The following is a 17,682-nucleotide window of genomic DNA, read 5'->3' on the forward strand; positions in this document are numbered from 1 at the left end:
ATCTCTGAGATACACAAAATTTGTTAATCACATGGCATTTTTGTAAATAAATCAACAACTTTTTCAATAAAAGTGGGTCCCACAGTGATGATGACTAGATAAAGTTGATTTATTTACCAAAATGCCATGTGATAAACAAATTTTGTTTATCCTAGAGATTAATTGGGGCTTCGCTTTATCGTTTATCCTAGAGATTAACTGGGGCTTCGCTTTATCAATTACAGTATTATTTTATGGAAAGATAATTCTTCTAGGTTTCTAATGACTAGTACCTTTTCCTTTCAATTTTTTCTTCTTCTTCTTCTTTTGTGTGTGTGTGTGTGGCCTTTGATATGGTTCGCTCTTGTGAAGGTTTTTTTAAAACAAGCTAGACATATCTTAATTTTTGACTCAAATATCGATATTATTATTTGACCTTTGCTTTTGTTATTTTTTGCTGTGACAGGGTCATTAAACAAGCTACAGTTTCTTGGTGGTCTCAATCACAAAGCTTTGACTAGGCGGCCTTTAGTGCGGTGAGTTGATTCTTTTTTAAGAAAAAAATCATATGCTTACACATCTTGCCTATTGAATAATCAGGAAAAATTGACAATTGTCTCAAGACTCTCAACTATGCCAATCCTTAAATAGGGCCCATCTGAAATTTTGTTTAATTAGGTTCTGTTCTATAACCAGGAACAGTCCCATGATTGTGGGATGCCTTCCCCAATTGGTCCTTGGTGACCTATGCCTTGAACAATTTGTAATTTGAAAGTTACTATGCCATGTGGAGTGATTTTATTGGTTCCCTTGATCGTTTTTCCCTTAAATGAAAGAATTAAATAAAATTCCCTATCCTTTCTCTCTCTTGTGGCCCATGGCTTGTCCATCTTTAGGTCATCTCCAACAACCCCTGACCACACATAGGATTCACCGGCAACCCAAACCCTCACAGGAGTTTAGTTGATAATATTTTTTTAGTAGCATTCAGGCAGCTAGAAGAGAAATAGAGCCGCCTCAGTCAAGATGAAATTGCAGTCTCAAGGCAGTTGGTGTCATTGTGTTGCAGTTTAATTCCTTTTGCTTGTGTGTTGACATATTAGACTTTACGTTGGATCATATTTCAATTGATTGAATCATATTATTAATATATGTGAGACCCTTATTAGTTATTACTCACAAAATCACCAATTCAAACCCACCTGCCATATTTTAATTAAAATAAAATAAATAAACAATTTGAGTCTCCTTTCAGTATGTTCGGTGACCATTGGTGGACAGGTGATTTTGGGTGGTGGTTGGGCAGGTGAGGGTTTTTATGGGTGGTGGAGAAGGTGAGGGTACTGCTTGGAAAAGGATAAGGAGAGATGTGTGTTGGGTCTTGGTGGTTGTTGGAGTTGGTAAGGAGTAGCAGAGGATAGTTGATGAGGTGAGGGACTAAAGGTGGAGGTTATTGATTACCTGATTCTTTTATGGTGGTTATGAAACTCAAATGACCAAAAATGGAGATGATTGTTAAGAAGGTCATGTAAGTATTATGTGCCATATGTTATGATAAAGTTTGCTTAGGAACATAAAAGATTATATAGTGGGGTCTATTCCTAGTTATTCAAACTATGTCACGAGGACTCTTTATTTCACCTCAAGTACCCGTGTCGAATCCTTAACACCGCACATGTGTAAGACAGTGTGATTCTTAATATTATAAAACAGCCAAGTTGGACATTTGGATATGTACCCTTGTCGGACATGGGTACCCTAGTCTGAGTAACATATAAATGAGTAACATATAAAATGTATGGATTGTTTATAGGATAGATTTAGTTGGGAGTCCTTGGGACCATATTGTCAATTGTACCTTACATATGGAATCTTCTTTTGTGGATGTGGTGGGGCTTTGAAGTCTTATCTTAAATCAAACCACTGGATGGATGTTGGAATAATGACAATTGGAAGTGCGGCCAAGACCCAACAATAAATAGTACGTAGTATATGAGAATATAAGGGTACATGAGAGTATGAGACTAGGCCTACATCCTTTATGTCAATTATACTCCTGTCAATCTCACAATTTCATTTTAAGTGTGTTCAATTATTTGAGATCCATTGCTCTTAAATACCTTGAATGTTCCTTTCCATTTAGTATAAAGGGGAAATCAATGGTTACTTTGGTAGAAATATTTCAGAAAAAATGTGTCATAACAATCATAACACCTAAAGCTGTTTGAATGTGGCTTGAAAATTTGCCAGGTGTATCCATGCAAGCCTCCATTTATTGGCTAAAAAAAACAATGAGTCATTTGGTTTGAAGACTGCCAGGAGAGAAAAATATTATGTGAAGAAGGACGGCAGGACACAACCTCCTGTTGAAGCCCCATATGTGCCTCAATCAGTAAAAAAAAATATCAAACTTATGCCAGATAAGACAATTGACATTTTTGAAGGCATGACAATTGCTGAGCTTTCCAAGCGCACCGGGAAAAAAATACATTATCTTCAGGATATCCTGATAAACGTTGGGGAGAAGGCTTGCTCAGAGTTTGACTCCCTTAGCATTGATGTTGCTGAACTGGTTGCTATGGTACGTGTTTTACCTGTTACTGAATTAATCTGTGGAACCTGCTTCACACTAGGTGTTTTGAAACAAAATTGAGCTATGTTCATTCTAGAAACATTAGGTTCAATATGATGGTGTATGTTGTTGCAACCTTGCCATCTTTTGATCATACTGCTTTTGCAGATCTTTTCAGTTGTATCTGTTATATGCACTGAAGAAAGTAATAGTGTGATTATTTTTCGTTTCCAGGAAGTTGGTGTTCATGTGAGGAGACTACACTCAAATGAAGGTTCAGAAATCTTGCCAAGGCCCCCTGTTGTGACAGTAATGGGTCATGTTGATCATGGTAAAACTTCCCTTTTGGATGCATTACGCCAAACATCCCTGGCAGCCAAAGAAGCTGGTGGTATAACTCAACATGTCGGTGCCTTTGTTGTGAGCATGCAGTCAGGGGCTTTCATAACATTTCTCGATACACCAGGCCATGCTGCTTTCAGTGCTATGCGAGCTAGAGGTGCTGCAGTCACTGATATAGTTGTCTTGGTGGTAGCTGCTGATGACGGAGTGATGCCACAAACACTAGAAGCCATGTCACATGCTAAAGCTGCCAAAGTTCCAATTGTAGTTGCTATAAATAAATGTGACAAGCCTGGTGCTAACCCAGAAAGAGTTAAAGTACAGCTTGCCTCGGAGGGTTTGGCTTTAGAAGAGATGGGTGGGGATATTCAGGTGATTGAAGTATCTGCAACAACAAAAACTGGGCTGGACACTTTAGAGGAGGCTTTGCTTCTCCAGGCTGAGATGATGGAACTGAAAGCACGTGTGGATGGACCCGCTCAAGCCTATGTGGTGGAAGCAAGGCTTGATAAAGGCCGTGGTCCACTGGCCACTGCTATAATCAAGGCAGGAACATTAGTTTGTGGTCAGTATGTAGTGGTGGGTGTAGAATGGGGTCGTATAAGAGCTATCAGGGATATGCTAGGGAAGTTAACAGAGAAAGCAAACCCTGCTATGCCCGTCGAGATTGAGGGACTGAAAGGTCTGCCAATGGCTGGTGATGATATTGTTGTTGTAGAGTCTGAGGAGAGAGCAAAGATGCTTAGTGCAGGAAGGAAGAAACAGCTAGAGAGAGACCGGCTTCTGAAGATTGAACAGGAGAGGTTGAAAATTGCTTTGCCCTCTGAAGAGGAACCCGAAACAGTTGAAAAAGTTGAATTGCCTATCATAGTAAAAGCAGATGTCCAGGGAACTGTTCAAGCTGTTACAGATTCGTTGAGAAGTTTGACTAGCCCTCAGGTGAGATGATGTGTCTGATATCATTTGGTGTCCTTTTGCTCCCCTATTCAGTCGTTTCCAATTCAGCATTCCTCTAGTCCTTGTTTCCTTTATTCTATGTACTTGAGAACCCTAAACCCCCTTCCCAAATAATCCTGGATAAATTTATTATGAAAATGAATGGTGCCTACTGACTCTTTTTATATGTACTTTTTTTAGATGACTCTTTTTCATAACTGCAATATTTCCTCGCCTGTCTTGAAGTCTGATTCCTATTAATATTGTTTATATTTGAACCCTCAAGAATACTGAAGGTGAAAAATTAATAGTAAAAAGAGTTATACATTCTCAAGCGGGCCTTCTTATTTCATACTTCGTATATGCCTTCTTCTGCATGTATTCTGAAAACCTTTCTTGTCAGGTCTTTGTGAATGTGGTTCATGTTGGAGTCGGCCCAATATCACAATCTGATCTGGACTTAGCTAAAGCTTGTGGAGCTTGTATTATTGGGTTCAATATTCGTAGTCCACCTAATTCCATCAATCAAGAAGCCGAAAGAGCCAAGATAAAGGTACAGACAGTTCTGTTGTGTTTATAACTAGATCTTGAGGTGCTGTAATTTGCAAATATACTTTTTCTGCTGTACTGACTGGTTTCGTTATTATTTGTTTTGAATTCCTTTTCTACTTCAGATAGTACTGCATCGCGTGATCTACCACCTCCTGAACGACATTGGTGCTTTGATAGTAGAGAAAGCCCCAGGAACACCTGAGATACAGGTGGCTGGGGAAGCACAAGTGCTTGATATTTTTGAGATCACTGGTAGAAGCAAGGCCAAAGGGGCTGATGTTAAGATCGCGGGCTGTAAGGTGGTAACAGGTCACATAGCTAAGTCTTCGACTATGAGGCTTTTAAGAAGTGGAGAAGTTGTTTTTGAGGGATCTTGTGCATCCCTCAAGCACGAAAAGCAAGATGTGGACATGGTTATCAAGGGAAAAGAATGTGGTGTTGTGATTCAAGATTGTTTTGATTTTCAGATTGGCGATGTTGTCCAATGCTTGGAGGAAATCAGACGGAAGCCCAAGTTCATATCATCAGATAATGGGGTTGTTCGAATTGAGTGCTGATTATAAGATAGCTAAATGGAGAACAAAGACACAAACAGAAGCCCGATTTTTTATACCTAGAATAAATTAGATTGTTACCTGGGGAATTTTCTGCTCACTTATAGTTTCTGTTTGTTTATTGGGCATTCATACATCAAAGTTTGATGTAATAGAGGTGATTAGGAATTTTGACATCAATAGTTTGGAAAATGTTATTTAAATCAACTGTATATAGGAGAACACCCTATGTCTTGTAAGTTGTAACTCTTCCAATATTGGATTTTTGGCCACGAATTAATTAGTTTATGTTATCAGAGTTTGGAGGAAGACTGAATACAGATTTGTTGTAGTCAGATAATCGACGATTTGTTATTATGTCGTGTTCAAGTCTTAAGTGCCTTTTAAAATTAACAACTGTTAGCGTCAATACTTGAACCCATGACCTATTTTCATTATAATTGAATATTTAATTGTGTTCGTAAAACTAAAATCTAGTAAATGATTTAAACATGTAATCGTGTAGTTTTAAAACAATCTATGATGACAAAGCTCAATATTTTTTTAAAAAAATTTCATTTGTTCATACCACTAGCTTTTCAAAATATGTAACCAAGAATGTATTGCAATTTTTAAGTTAATGTTGTTTTTTCTTGCCACAAAACATGTTGATTTTACAAGAATTCTTTTTTGTAACTAAAAAGCTACGAGTATAAATTTAGTGTTTGATAAATTAAGTAAATCAATAAAATAGGTAGGTTCCTAAAAATATTGGATAATAAGTTTTGATGCTCAATAATATTTGCAAAAATAAATACTTGTTCCTTTTTTTTTTTTTTTTTTTTCTGTTTTGAAAAACATCGGTTTCAAATAAATATAACTTTGCTATATCTGTACTTCACTTAATTTTATTTTAAATGATTCGGGGCATTGCCCATGCCAAAAACAAATTTTTGCATAGTAATCTAAATCTTACAGGGTTTAGTTTAATGTTTGAAAGATTATATTAGTTTTCTATTGATGTAAAAAATCATCTACTAGTCAAAAATATAAGTAAAACAGTTTGATTTAAACAAATTATTTTAGTTTTATATTGATGCAATTCATTTTATAAAAACGTTTAATGGTCTAACATTGATTGGAGACTTATTGGAAAAGTGCTAATGCTGAGAATAAGGTATGGTATTGGTAGCAAAGAGTCAAGTTTATTGAGAGTTTGACTTCAGAATTTTACACAGCAACTCAAATGAGGATAGCAGTGAAATAGAATCAGTCCAGACTCGAGATGTTTGTAGCTTTCAGAATTGAATGAACACATGTACCAACAAAAAATGGCTCTAATTATACAAATCTGCAACATATGAGTAATGTTTTTTATCTTATTCACAGGCATACTGACTAAAATGACAGTAATTAGTACATCAAAAACTCAAGAGCATGACTATCTTTTTTCGAAAAGAGGAAAGATCACAGAGAAGACTAATTCTAGTATTCTACATAGCTATCTCAGCAGCTTGAAACTCACTTTTTCTTCGTAGCACCCTTCTTTTTAGTCTTCTTAAAACTTCTTCCACTCTCCTGTCAAGAACAAAATCAAGCATTGGTCATCTTCCCTAAAGTGCAACTAGAAATAAATGACAATATTGTGGTGTTTCATTCACTCTCACTGAATTCTAGCAGGAAGTAAATAAGGGAGAAGTTTCATGGTACTAAGGTATATGATCGCAGAGCGGAAAATGTTTAGTAACATGAGCAGAGTGACATATCAGAACAATTTGGTCATAGGTACCTTTCTGTATTGTCTGTAGGCAATTTGACCTGTCAGTTCTTGTCCATTTTTATTGATATACACCTGAAAAAGTGTAATGCAGCAGAATAAAGAGGTGATCACAATGATATTAATCATAATCAGAATAGTTGGAGCTAATGCTACAAATCCATATTAACCAAATTGCCATTAATATACACAAGTATACAACACACAGAAGCTAGTAACACAGATGAAATAATGAAGAAAAAAAATACATCACCACCATTAGGAAATAGGAGGGTCTTTTAGTACTAACAAATAACTGCTGTTGGTAATTCTATTCCTGAATTGTCAATATTGTGAACCTGAAGTAGCACAAAAGTTGGAACTTGAAAGTGATCAAGTACACTAGGATGGTCCACATGAACAAGATGGAGTGTAAAGCAGGTTTTCTTTCAGCTACACATAATAGCTTAGCTATATTCAAATAAATCAGTGTAAGAAATCTATTTTTTCTCCCCTATCAAAATATATCTACGTCCAGTTAACACATATTAATTCATACAGTAAGAAAGCTTATCTACAAGTTAATAGCAGTCAAAAAACTGAAATCAGCAAGAAAATGCTAATTGCTTGATCAAACAGTCAGCTGTGATTAAGCAAGCACACTTCTGGTCCATCACATCCTTACCTTCCTTCCATTTTCTGCTACAAGCCACCGACCAGCAGATTGGCCATCAGCATGAACCCTTCTCCTGCCAGCATCTTTTGGAGTGCTAGCTGTCTGTTTAGGGTTAATCCAGTCTCCAGAACCAAGTGATGTTCCTTCTATACCCGAATTCTTAGATTTCTTTCTTCCCCTTTTGGAGCTTTTCTCTAAAGTGACTTGTCTGCTAGTTTGCCGTTTACCACCATCCTGACCAAATTGACTCCTGAATCCAAACAGCAAAGAATCATTAGACTCCAGATCATAAAAAATCTTTAGCGTTTAGAAGCACACAAATTAACAAAGAAAAGCATAGTACATGTAATCTATAGATGACACATTATGCGATTTCGACCCTGCATCAGTAGCAGTCAATGGGATAAAGTAAGGTAAACGACTACGGACTAATCTCTGGATCCTCAAATCATTATGGTAAAAGTAATGGTGAGATGGAGGAACAGCAGATCCTGAATTTTGGTTTTGGAATATATTATTGGCGTTGTTCATGCTTATTTCCTGTTCACTTGAGCACAGCTTGTGAGAACCTGGGGCTGGTTTTGTTGATTTTACAGATTGAAAATATTCAGTAAAGAATTCATCAAAAGCCGGAGTCTGTACACTAGACTTATCACCCGTACAAAAATCTTTCCACAAATCCTGCTGCTGTGAAATGTGAGGCTGCAAATCTACATTTTTGCCAAGAGATATTCTCTGACTTCCATGGCTGGATTCTTTCTGTTTATTGTTTTTGGAAAAATCAGCCCCACTAGATTCCCTGTCAATGTGTTCACCATCTGATTGATCATCAGAGTCTGATTCAGAATCAAGTAGCTTGAATCTTTCTTGAATATTGTATTCTTCTGATTTATTGTTTTTTGAAAAGTTGACTGTGCTAGCGTCTCTGTCATTGTGAGCATCTGATGGATTATCAGAATCTGATTCGGAATCAAGTAGCTTGAATCCTGCTTGAATATTGTATTCATTTTGTTTATTGCTATTTGGAAGGCCAACACCGCTAGATTTCCTCTCAGTGCGTACATCTGATGGATTATCAGGATCTGATTCAGAATCAATTAGCTGAAACCTTCTTAGGGGGCTTGCAGTTAAGTCTGAAAACAAATTTTTTCCTTTGCTTGAACCTAAACTTGTAGAAGGACAACTCGAATCCTGTTTCCCTTTTCTATTATGTTTAGCATTTTCCTGTTGTCTCATCAAGATCCCACATCCAGATAAGGGTAACTTTGAACTGCTACATGAAGAATGGTGTTGAGGTGCCACAAAATCATCTGATCATCAGAGCAAAATAAATTGATGAGACATACACAATACATATTAAGAGTTCTCAAAGTATACACCATGATATATCTGAACAAAACCACCACAAATGCATAGGACTGTTGCAAGAGAATTCTTTCAATCAAAAGTACAATATTCTACATGAGTAACACAACCAACTTATTCTAACAGTATGTTTGGACAGGAAGATGGGGGAACGGAGGGATGTAGAAATGAGAGATTTAATTTTTCCTCGTTTTGATATGACATAGGGGAAAGGAATTGAAGGGATCCATCTTCCTTCCTATTTATTAAAACAAAGCAACTCCAATATGGGAAAATTTTTGAAGAAAATCGAGTCTCACTCTTTCCACTTCCTTTTCTCACTCCTCATTTTCTCTCCTATCTGCTTCCCTTCTCAAATGCTAACCAAACACATTGTAAGTGTTAGTGTGTTACCATTACTCTTCCCAAGTAGTTTGAAAAATAAACCCATCTAAAAGCTAGTAAGCCACACCAACAATGACATATTATGAAGCATCCATTTTCTACTAATTTTCAATCATAGATATATAAAGCAACTTCTTACACTGCCAATTTGTTAGATACAGCAATACAAGGTCGCGAATTAAATAAGCATTGTTTCTTTCACCTCCTTTCAAGAGTTACATCCACTACTCTAGGTGAGTAGGCGGTAAGTGGTAGTAAAAATGAAATGAAGAAAAATGTGTGCCTGTAACAAAGGTGCCAATACTGATAAAAATGTATTTTGTCACGGACATTGACATGAGATAATCCTTGTAAACTTACACAAACTTAACAGCAATCCCCCAATTTTAGACCTTTATCCTCATACTAGAGAAACTATACACTCACTTATAAATTTATAGTGTCTTTACGACTTTACAAAATCAAGTATTCAAGTGAAACTACAAACTGCCAATCAATCAGGATCAGGAGGTAATCAATCAAACTGAAATTATCAAACCCAAATGATATGATTCTAGAAGAAACTACACTTTAATCAAATAAATCAAGGCATTCGAGCTGGCTTTAACACGAAATTCAGACTTTCTTTTCAATGCCTAGCACAATGCCAGTGCCACAATGTACAAGATATGCACTAATGCCAAACAATTTGGTGAGTCAAACTTACATTCAGCTACAATTGCATAACAAATATCACCTTACCCCAATAATTCTCATAACTTTTGAAGCAAAATTCAGCCAAATACAACCCTAATTTCCAGTTCCACAAATTCATCAAACTAATAAATTGGGTCTAATTACTTAATTCACTAATAAACCCTAAATTCAAACCCAGCTAATCCCCACGAAAATAAACAATCAAACATCCAAATTAAAACAACCCAGAAATCATTTCACTAATAAAATCAAACTCAGCAACACAAAACTTAAAGTGTAACCAAAAAACTTACTTGTTTGAGCAATTTCCTCATCAGAAAAGTCCTCAATATCATCATCATCATCAATAGAATCCGAAATGGGGGTAGAAATGGGTTTGTAAGAGGATGGCACACCACGACGGAGACGCCGGAATCGATGTCGGGGAGTATTTTCCGGCGATTCGGGTTCGGAATCGGAAACTCGCAACTCAAATTCGACGTCTTCCAATTCGTTAACCTTTTGTTTACCTTTTTCTTGGGGATCGATTGCGACGGAATTTTTGTGGGTCGGAGGTTTTCCCGGCGGAGGGTTGCGAGAGGGTTCGAAGTCGAAGTCGAAGTCTAAGTCAAGGCCTAAGGAGAATGACGGAGGTTCAATGTCCGCCATTAGAGAGAAAGAGAGAGAAAGTGATTCAGTGAGTTTTTGGGGGGAAAGAGAATTGAGTAAAGTTTTTGAGATGGTGATGAAATTTTTTGAGTTTTGCGCCAAAGTTGAATTTTTTAGTGGGATTAATTTGCAAATCTTAATAGTGGCCTACCATTTAGGTGATAAAAAAAAAGTCCTGTCCGAATTTGTGAGCAGTCCGGCCTGTTTGTTCTGAAATACCTCGTATTTTGTATTTAATTACCTGAGTGTACCGTACATCCAAAGATATAATTGCCATTTTACGCGTCATTGGTTACACGCGCCTGCCTCCTTCCTTACATAAAATTCCGTGGCTTATTTTCTCCTAAAAGTATGGTATTGTGATGCATGTAAGTATGCATATGAGGTCATGTGCTTTTTTTTTTCTTTTTTCTCATTTTGTGTTTTTTTGCTCATACGAAGTATATATCTGACCATGTTAAGTTACCTTTTGTGTTTTAGCTAGCTCTTTAGTCTTGCTCTCTGTAGGCTGACCTTTAATCTGCGTGTACTGCGGCAATTGGATTATCATCGGTAATTTAGTATAATGTTGTCTAAAAAGCCTCGTGAAACAGATATCTCAATCAGTTTCTTACAAACTGCAAGTGTCTGAATTTTTTCACTCTAGTTGGGAGAATTAGGATATGACCCTTGGCCATGGCATTCACCATAAATTCCAAACCATAGTAAATTTCATTGAACCACCAAGGAGTTGACTATATTCTAAACTATCTTTGACTTTGTTAGAATCACGTTATTTTTTTTTTTTTTTTTTGTGTCATTAATTGCTCATTTTTGTCAATTTTTGTGTATTCTGTTTTATGTTTGATCATTTTACATTTGTTTGTTCACTTTATGCTTATTTCTATTTGCTTATTTGCATTGCAGTAAAGCTCCTGATATTAATGATTTTGCGCAACAAGTTCAGCCAGATGGTCAGATTATTAAAGTAGAATACAAGATGAAGAGGTTTAAAACATTAGCTATAAGGGATAAAGGGCAAAAGATTTTGAAAAAAAAAAGTAGAGAAACAGAAGGCTATTGGTAAAGGTAAACAGAAGTAAAGCTAAATAGACGGTGAAATCTGAAAAGCTTGATTCTGAAAATTTTTCAACGAACATCAAAGCTGAAAGTTTTTTTGGTTATAATTCTTTGAAAAGTAGAATGTCTCCTTATTTTATTTTAAGTTTTGTAGGGGATAGTTCAGTCGCTCAGAAGAAATCTATTAGGGCAATTGGTTTCGGGTCGTTAGAGGATTTAAAGGTGACCCAATTGCCTCTTCACTTGGGTTTGTGGCTGGTACAAACATTTTGACGCCAAAACTTGTAGTTTATTATTAAGATATATTTCAGGAAATAGATATATTTAGGAAATATTTTTGATCTAGTGAATATTTCCATATCTTATCTTGGTTCTCCTAAGCTGGCAACACACGTTTTATGTGGCTTAGGAAACTAATTGTTTGTATTATAAATATTGAGCTCATGAAAGCTAATGAAATTAAGTGAAGTTTCTCTGTTTCTACATGGTATCAAGCCAATCGATTTTTTTTCTTTTCTTCATATTAAGTAGCCATGGCTGGCGGTGCCGAACCACCACCACCACCACCAAACAAAATTGAACCTAATTCCCCTTATTACCTTGGGTCGCAAGATCGACCGGGAGATTTCATCACTCCTACCCGTCTAAAGGCTGATAATTATGAGGAATGGGCAGCCGATATTCAAACGGCGTTAGAAGCCCGCCGAAAGTTCGAGTTTTTGGATGGCACCATTAATGAACCATCCCCGCCTTGTACAAAGTCCGATTGGACGGCCATAAACGCAATGCTCATATCTTGGATATCAAACACTATCGACTCTGATTTAAAATCTTCTCTGTCAAAATTCAGAGAGGCTAAGCCGTTTTGGGACCATCTAAAGCAGCGCTTTGCTCAAACAAACGGACCTAGAATTCAACAATTACGCTCTTCAATTTCTAAGTGCGGACAGACTAAGATGATGCCCGTCTCAATTTATTACGGTAAATTACATTCTTTGTGGCAAGAATTAGACCATCACGAGCCTCTGATTTCATGCTCATGCTGTACCTCGTGTTCGGCTGGCCGTTTACATGAAGAAAGGAGGGCTCAGGCCAGATTACATGACTTTCTTATGGGTCTCTATTCTGATTATTATGCTCCTCTCCGTTCTCAAATTCTTTCTCAAGATCCTCTTCCGAGTCTTGACCGTGCATATCAATTGGTATCACAAGACGAACGAGTTCGCACATCGAGGAAAGAGGCCGAACTCAAGGTTGAGTCCACGCCGTCTGAGGCGGTGGGATTTTCTGTTCGGGCAGGGACCGATCGAGGCCGAGGTCGTGAAAAACCGGTCTGTTCTAAGTGTCGACGAACAGGCCATGCAACCTCTTCTTGTTGGGCAGATATAATATGTGGTTATTGCAAGAAACAAGGTCACCTAGAGACTCATTGCTATGAGCTTGTGGGTCGACCCGATTCCAAGAAACCTTCTTCAACAAGGCAAGGACGTGGGTAGGTCCGAGCCAATGCAGCGACGGGCGGCAGTCCAAATTCCTCTGTTTCAGCCTTGGGACAACTATTCACGCCAGAACAGTGGAAAGCCATAGCAGGAGTTGTTGGTAATGCTAAAATTCCCGATAATAGATTAACCGGTGAGTTTGATGTTTCCTCTTGGATAATCGATACCGGTGCCACACATCATGTGACAGGAAATTCCTCTTGGTTATTTGACTCTCAAAATATTGATTGTCATGTTGGTTTGCCTAATGGTACAAAAGTGATGGCTACTTTGGTGGGATCTGTTAATTTATCGGACAAAATCACTCTCACCGGAGTACTTTATGTTCCAAATTTGAGTTGCAATTTACTTTCTGTCTCTCAACTTAATGATGATTTAAGTACTATTGTCCAATTTGATTCTCATGTTTGTGCTATACAGGACCAAGCGAAGGAGCTGATTGGAACGGGAATTAGGAGAGACGGACTATACTATTTTAGCAAACCGAAATTTGTGTCAACTGTTAACGCTTCATCGAATTTGGAATTGTGGCATCGACGGCTCGGACATCCTTCAGAGCAAGTAGTTAAGTTAATTCCTCATGTCAGTAGTAGTAATGGTCATTTAAATAAAGGTTGTGAAGTATGTATGCATGACAAACATCCAAGAGACAAATTTCCTTTAAGTGATAATAAAACCTCAAGAATTTTTGAGAAAATACACTGTGATTTGTGGGGTCCATATAGACATGTTTCGTCGTGTGGGGCTCGTTATTTTTTAACAATAGTTGATGATTTTTCAAGAGCAATTTGGATTTATTTGTTGGTTGATAAATTAGAAGTATTTCAGATGTTTATGTCCTTTGTTGCTATGGTTGATCGACAATTTTCTCAAACTATAAAAGTGGTCCAAAGTGATAATGGCACTGAGTTTAATTACTTGCGTGAATATTTTAATGCCACTGGAGTTTTGTTTCAAACCTCTTGTGTCGGGACTCCGCAACAAAACGGGAAAGTTGAGAGAAAACATAAACATATTTTGAATGTTGGAAGGGCATTGCGTTTCCAAGAAAAATTGCCAATTTACTTTTGGGGGGAGTGTGTTCTCACGGCCGCTCACTTGATCAATCGTACTCCTACTCCTCTCTTACAAAATAAAACCCCTTTTGAGATACTTTTTGGTAGACCCCCCTCATTCGATGCTATCCGTACATTTGGATGTTTATGTTTTGCACACAATCAAAATACCAAAGGTGATAAGTTTGCAAGTCGAAGTCGAAAGTGTATATTTGTTGGATATCCATTCGGGAAAAGGGGGTGGAGATTGTTTGATTTAGAAACAAAAGTATTTTTTGATTCCCGAGATGTGAAGTTTGTTGAAGAAATTTTCCCGTTTGGGTGTCCCGAGGATGTAAACATCACAAATCATGACTATGATAATCATGAAATTCATGAGGACTTTGCTGAAAATTATTTAGGAAATATGGTTGAAGATGGCGACAATCTGGAAGCACTACAAGCCCAACCCACCACTCCATCCTCTGGCCCAACTACACATCAGCCCATTTCAAATAATAATGGTCCATTAGATGACCAGCCCATGTCACCTTCTGTTGAGAGCCCAGAGCACACTGGGTTGGATTCTCAGCCCACCAATCAAATGATTGAAATCGCTAGTGGGCCAACACCCAATGGGGCCTCTCCTTCAGATCAGAAGCATGCAACAGAAAGCTCAAATGCTCAAGAGATGGGTCGTGGGTTTCGTGAGAAATTTCCAAATGCTTTATATCGAGATTATGTGACACATACGATTTTTGCTAATAGTCCGTCCTTAACTCCTCCCTCTAATCACTCCTCATCAGGTACTCCTTATCCTATAGCACATTACATTAATTGTGACAATTTTTCTATCCATTATCAAAAATTTCTTGCAGCTATTATTAAGTATAATGACCCAAAATCGTTTAAGGAGGCAATGAATTATGATGAGTGGCGCAAATCTATGAAGGAAGAAATCCGTGCTTTAGAGGACAATGGTACATGGACTCTAGAACACCTTCCTCCCGGGAAACGTGCTCTTGGCAGTCAATGGGTCTATAAGACCAAATATTTATCTAATGGTGATATTGAGCGTCTTAAATCAAGATTAGTGGTGTTTGGTAATCACCAACAAGCTGGAATTGACTATGATGAGACTTTTGCTCCGGTTGCCAAGATGACTACTGTTCGTGCCTTTCTTGCAATAGCAGCTTGCAAAAATTGGGAAATACATCAAATGGATGTGCATAATGCTTTTTTGCATGGTGACCTAGCTGAGGAGGTCTACATGAAGTTGCCCCCCCGGGTTTGAAAGCTCGGATCCTACTTTGGTGTGTCGGTTGCGCAAGTCATTGTATGGCCTGAAACAAGCACCCCGATGTTGGTTTGCAAAGTTGACAGCTGCCTTGAAACGGTATGGATTTATTCAATGCTATTTAGATTATTCTTTATTCACATATACTAATGGCAAAACTCAAATTAATGTCTTAGTTTATGTGGATGATCTTATTATTTCTGGGAATGATTCCGCTGCACTTAATGTGTTCAAAGCATATCTTAGTGATTGCTTCAAAATGAAAGACCTTGGTCCTCTAAAATATTTTTTGGGCATTGAGGTGGCTCGTAGTTCGTCCGGATTATTTTTGTGTCAACGAAAGTATACTCTGGATATTATCTCTGAAACAGGTTTATTGGGAGCAAAGCCTAGTGGGTTTCCCATGGAGCAAAATCATAGGCTTGCACATGCTAGTGGAGAGTTGATGCATAATCCCGCAGCATATCGTCGCCTTGTGGGGCGACTTATATACCTTGCAGTTACTCGCCCTGATCTTGCTTACTCAGTTCACATCCTATCACAGTTCATGCAAGAGCCTCGCATAGAGCATTGGGAAGCCGCTTTGAGGGTAGTACGCTATCTAAAAGGTACACCCGGACAAGGCATATTGTTGCGTTCAGATAGTGAGCTCACATTAGAGGGATGGTGTGACTCAGATTGGGCGGCATGTCCTCTCACTAGACGTTCGTTGACTGGATGGCTAGTGTTTTTAGGCAAATCTCCGATTTCTTGGAAAACTAAAAAGCAACCTACAGTATCTACATCTTCTGCAGAGGCGGAATACAGGTGCATGAATGGAGCTACTTGTGAATTAAAGTGGCTCAAAGGTTTATTGTTGAGTTTGGGTGTTCAACATCCTAAAGCAATTAAATTGTTTTGTGATAGTCAGTCTGCATTGCATATTGCGAAAAATCCAGTGTTTCATGAGCGTACGAAACACATAGAGGTTGATTGTCATTTTGTTCGTGATGCGATCATTGAAGGTTTGATTTCCCCGTCACATGTGTCTACTAAAGATCAATTGGCGGATATTTTTACAAAACCTCTCGGGAAGGCACAATTTGACTATCTTCTTTCCAAGTTGGGCGTCTTCGAACCTCGTGCTCCAACTTGAGGGGGGGTATTAAGATATATTTCAGGAAATAGATATATTTAGGAAATATTTTTGATCTAGTGAATATTTCCATATCTTATCTTGGTTCTCCTAAGCTGGCAACACACGTTTTATGTGGCTTAGGAAACTAATTGTTTGTATTATAAATATTGAGCTCATGAAAGCTAATGAAATTAAGTGAAGTTTCTCTGTTTCTACATTTATGCATACCATACTGCGAGCCATTGCGTATTACTAAGCAAGATGTGCACGAAGTGTTTGGTTTTCCTATTGGAGGTGAAGATATAAATGACGCAACAACATATCCAATTGTGGTTAGGCGATGGAAAAAACAGTTCATGAGGAACTTAGTTTTGTTTCACTAGGTGAACTTACCTCATATTTGAAAAAACACAAGTCTAGCGGTCCTATGTTCATGAGAAACTTTGTTATTCTATGCGTTTCCACGTTAATGTCAGGTTAATGAACTAAAATTAGTTAATTTTGGGTTTGAGTTAATTTTAGTTAATTGGGGTTGCAATCAATTCTGCCATTATTGCTATGAATTTTCTGTAAATTTCGACACTCAAATTCATGAAATTGAGTTTCAAAACATACGAAAAACGGAGAAAAAAGGAGCTTCATATATCACGCGTAAGGCATGCTTTTTTTTATTGCAAAATTACCAAAATCCCCCTATGTGTACCTAGAGAAAGCTACACCTGGGTGTACGTAATAGGCGTTGATACATTAAATATAAATTGATATTTTATCAACTTTCTAGATATTAGCTAGGGTTTATTATTCTCCAAGCAAACCCTATCAATTGTACAATATATCTATACCTCCATTATATGAAAGACAAATAGAATACACATTTTATTCTCTCTAGCTCAATCTCTAATGTTTCACCATTATTTACAACACGTTATCAGCACCATTTTCTAACCAATCCGGAAACATCTCCGAAAAATCATCTCTTGCTGATCGAGAAAACCAAGAATTTCATCATCAGGATTAGATTTCAATCACCATTGAGGTTAGTATATATCGAATAAAATTCAATTAATAAGTATGATAATTCATCGCAAAACATCACAATCGTCTTCGTACCATGTGGCTGAATTATATATATTTTAGATATGCGTATTTTTTCCATTAATGGAGAGTAAAAAAAAATATAGGGGTATAGGGTCTGTTCGGCAAAGGTAGCTGAGCTGCTGGCTGTTAGCTTTTGAGC

The 17,682-nt window shown here is 37.5% G+C and overlaps 1 protein-coding gene across 1 annotated transcript; it reads right to left on the bottom strand.

Annotated features, from left to right (window-relative positions):
* Positions 1-6,368: 6,368 nt before the first annotated feature.
* LOC145628224 (uncharacterized) lies at positions 6,369-10,439 on the bottom strand. The gene is made up of 5 exons (XM_081680525.1): positions 10,085-10,439; positions 7,690-8,656; positions 7,356-7,596; positions 6,704-6,766; positions 6,369-6,492 (listed from the first exon to the last, which is right to left on the bottom strand). Exons 1-5 carry the CDS (start codon positions 10,437-10,439, stop codon positions 6,436-6,438), a joined length of 1,683 nt encoding a protein of 560 aa, XP_081536651.1. The 3' UTR covers positions 6,369-6,435.
* Between the last annotated feature and the right edge of the window lie 7,243 nt (positions 10,440-17,682).

Source organism: Chenopodium album, chromosome 4 (genome assembly GCF_948465745.1).
Source record: "Chenopodium album chromosome 4, dcCheAlbu1.1, whole genome shotgun sequence".
NCBI classification, from domain to species: Eukaryota; Viridiplantae; Streptophyta; class Magnoliopsida; order Caryophyllales; family Amaranthaceae; genus Chenopodium; species Chenopodium album.

Coding starts and splice junctions, on each gene's coding strand:
- LOC145628224 (XM_081680525.1), bottom strand. CDS start 10,439: ATGGCGGACATTGAACCTCCGTCATTCTCCTTAGGCCTTGACTTAGAC. Junction 6,767..7,355: donor TAGCAGAAAATGGAAGGAAG/GTAAGGATGTGA, acceptor ACACTTTTTCAG/GTGTATATCAATAAAAATGG. Junction 6,493..6,703: donor CCTACAGACAATACAGAAAG/GTACCTATGACC, acceptor TGTTCTTGACAG/GAGAGTGGAAGAAGTTTTAA.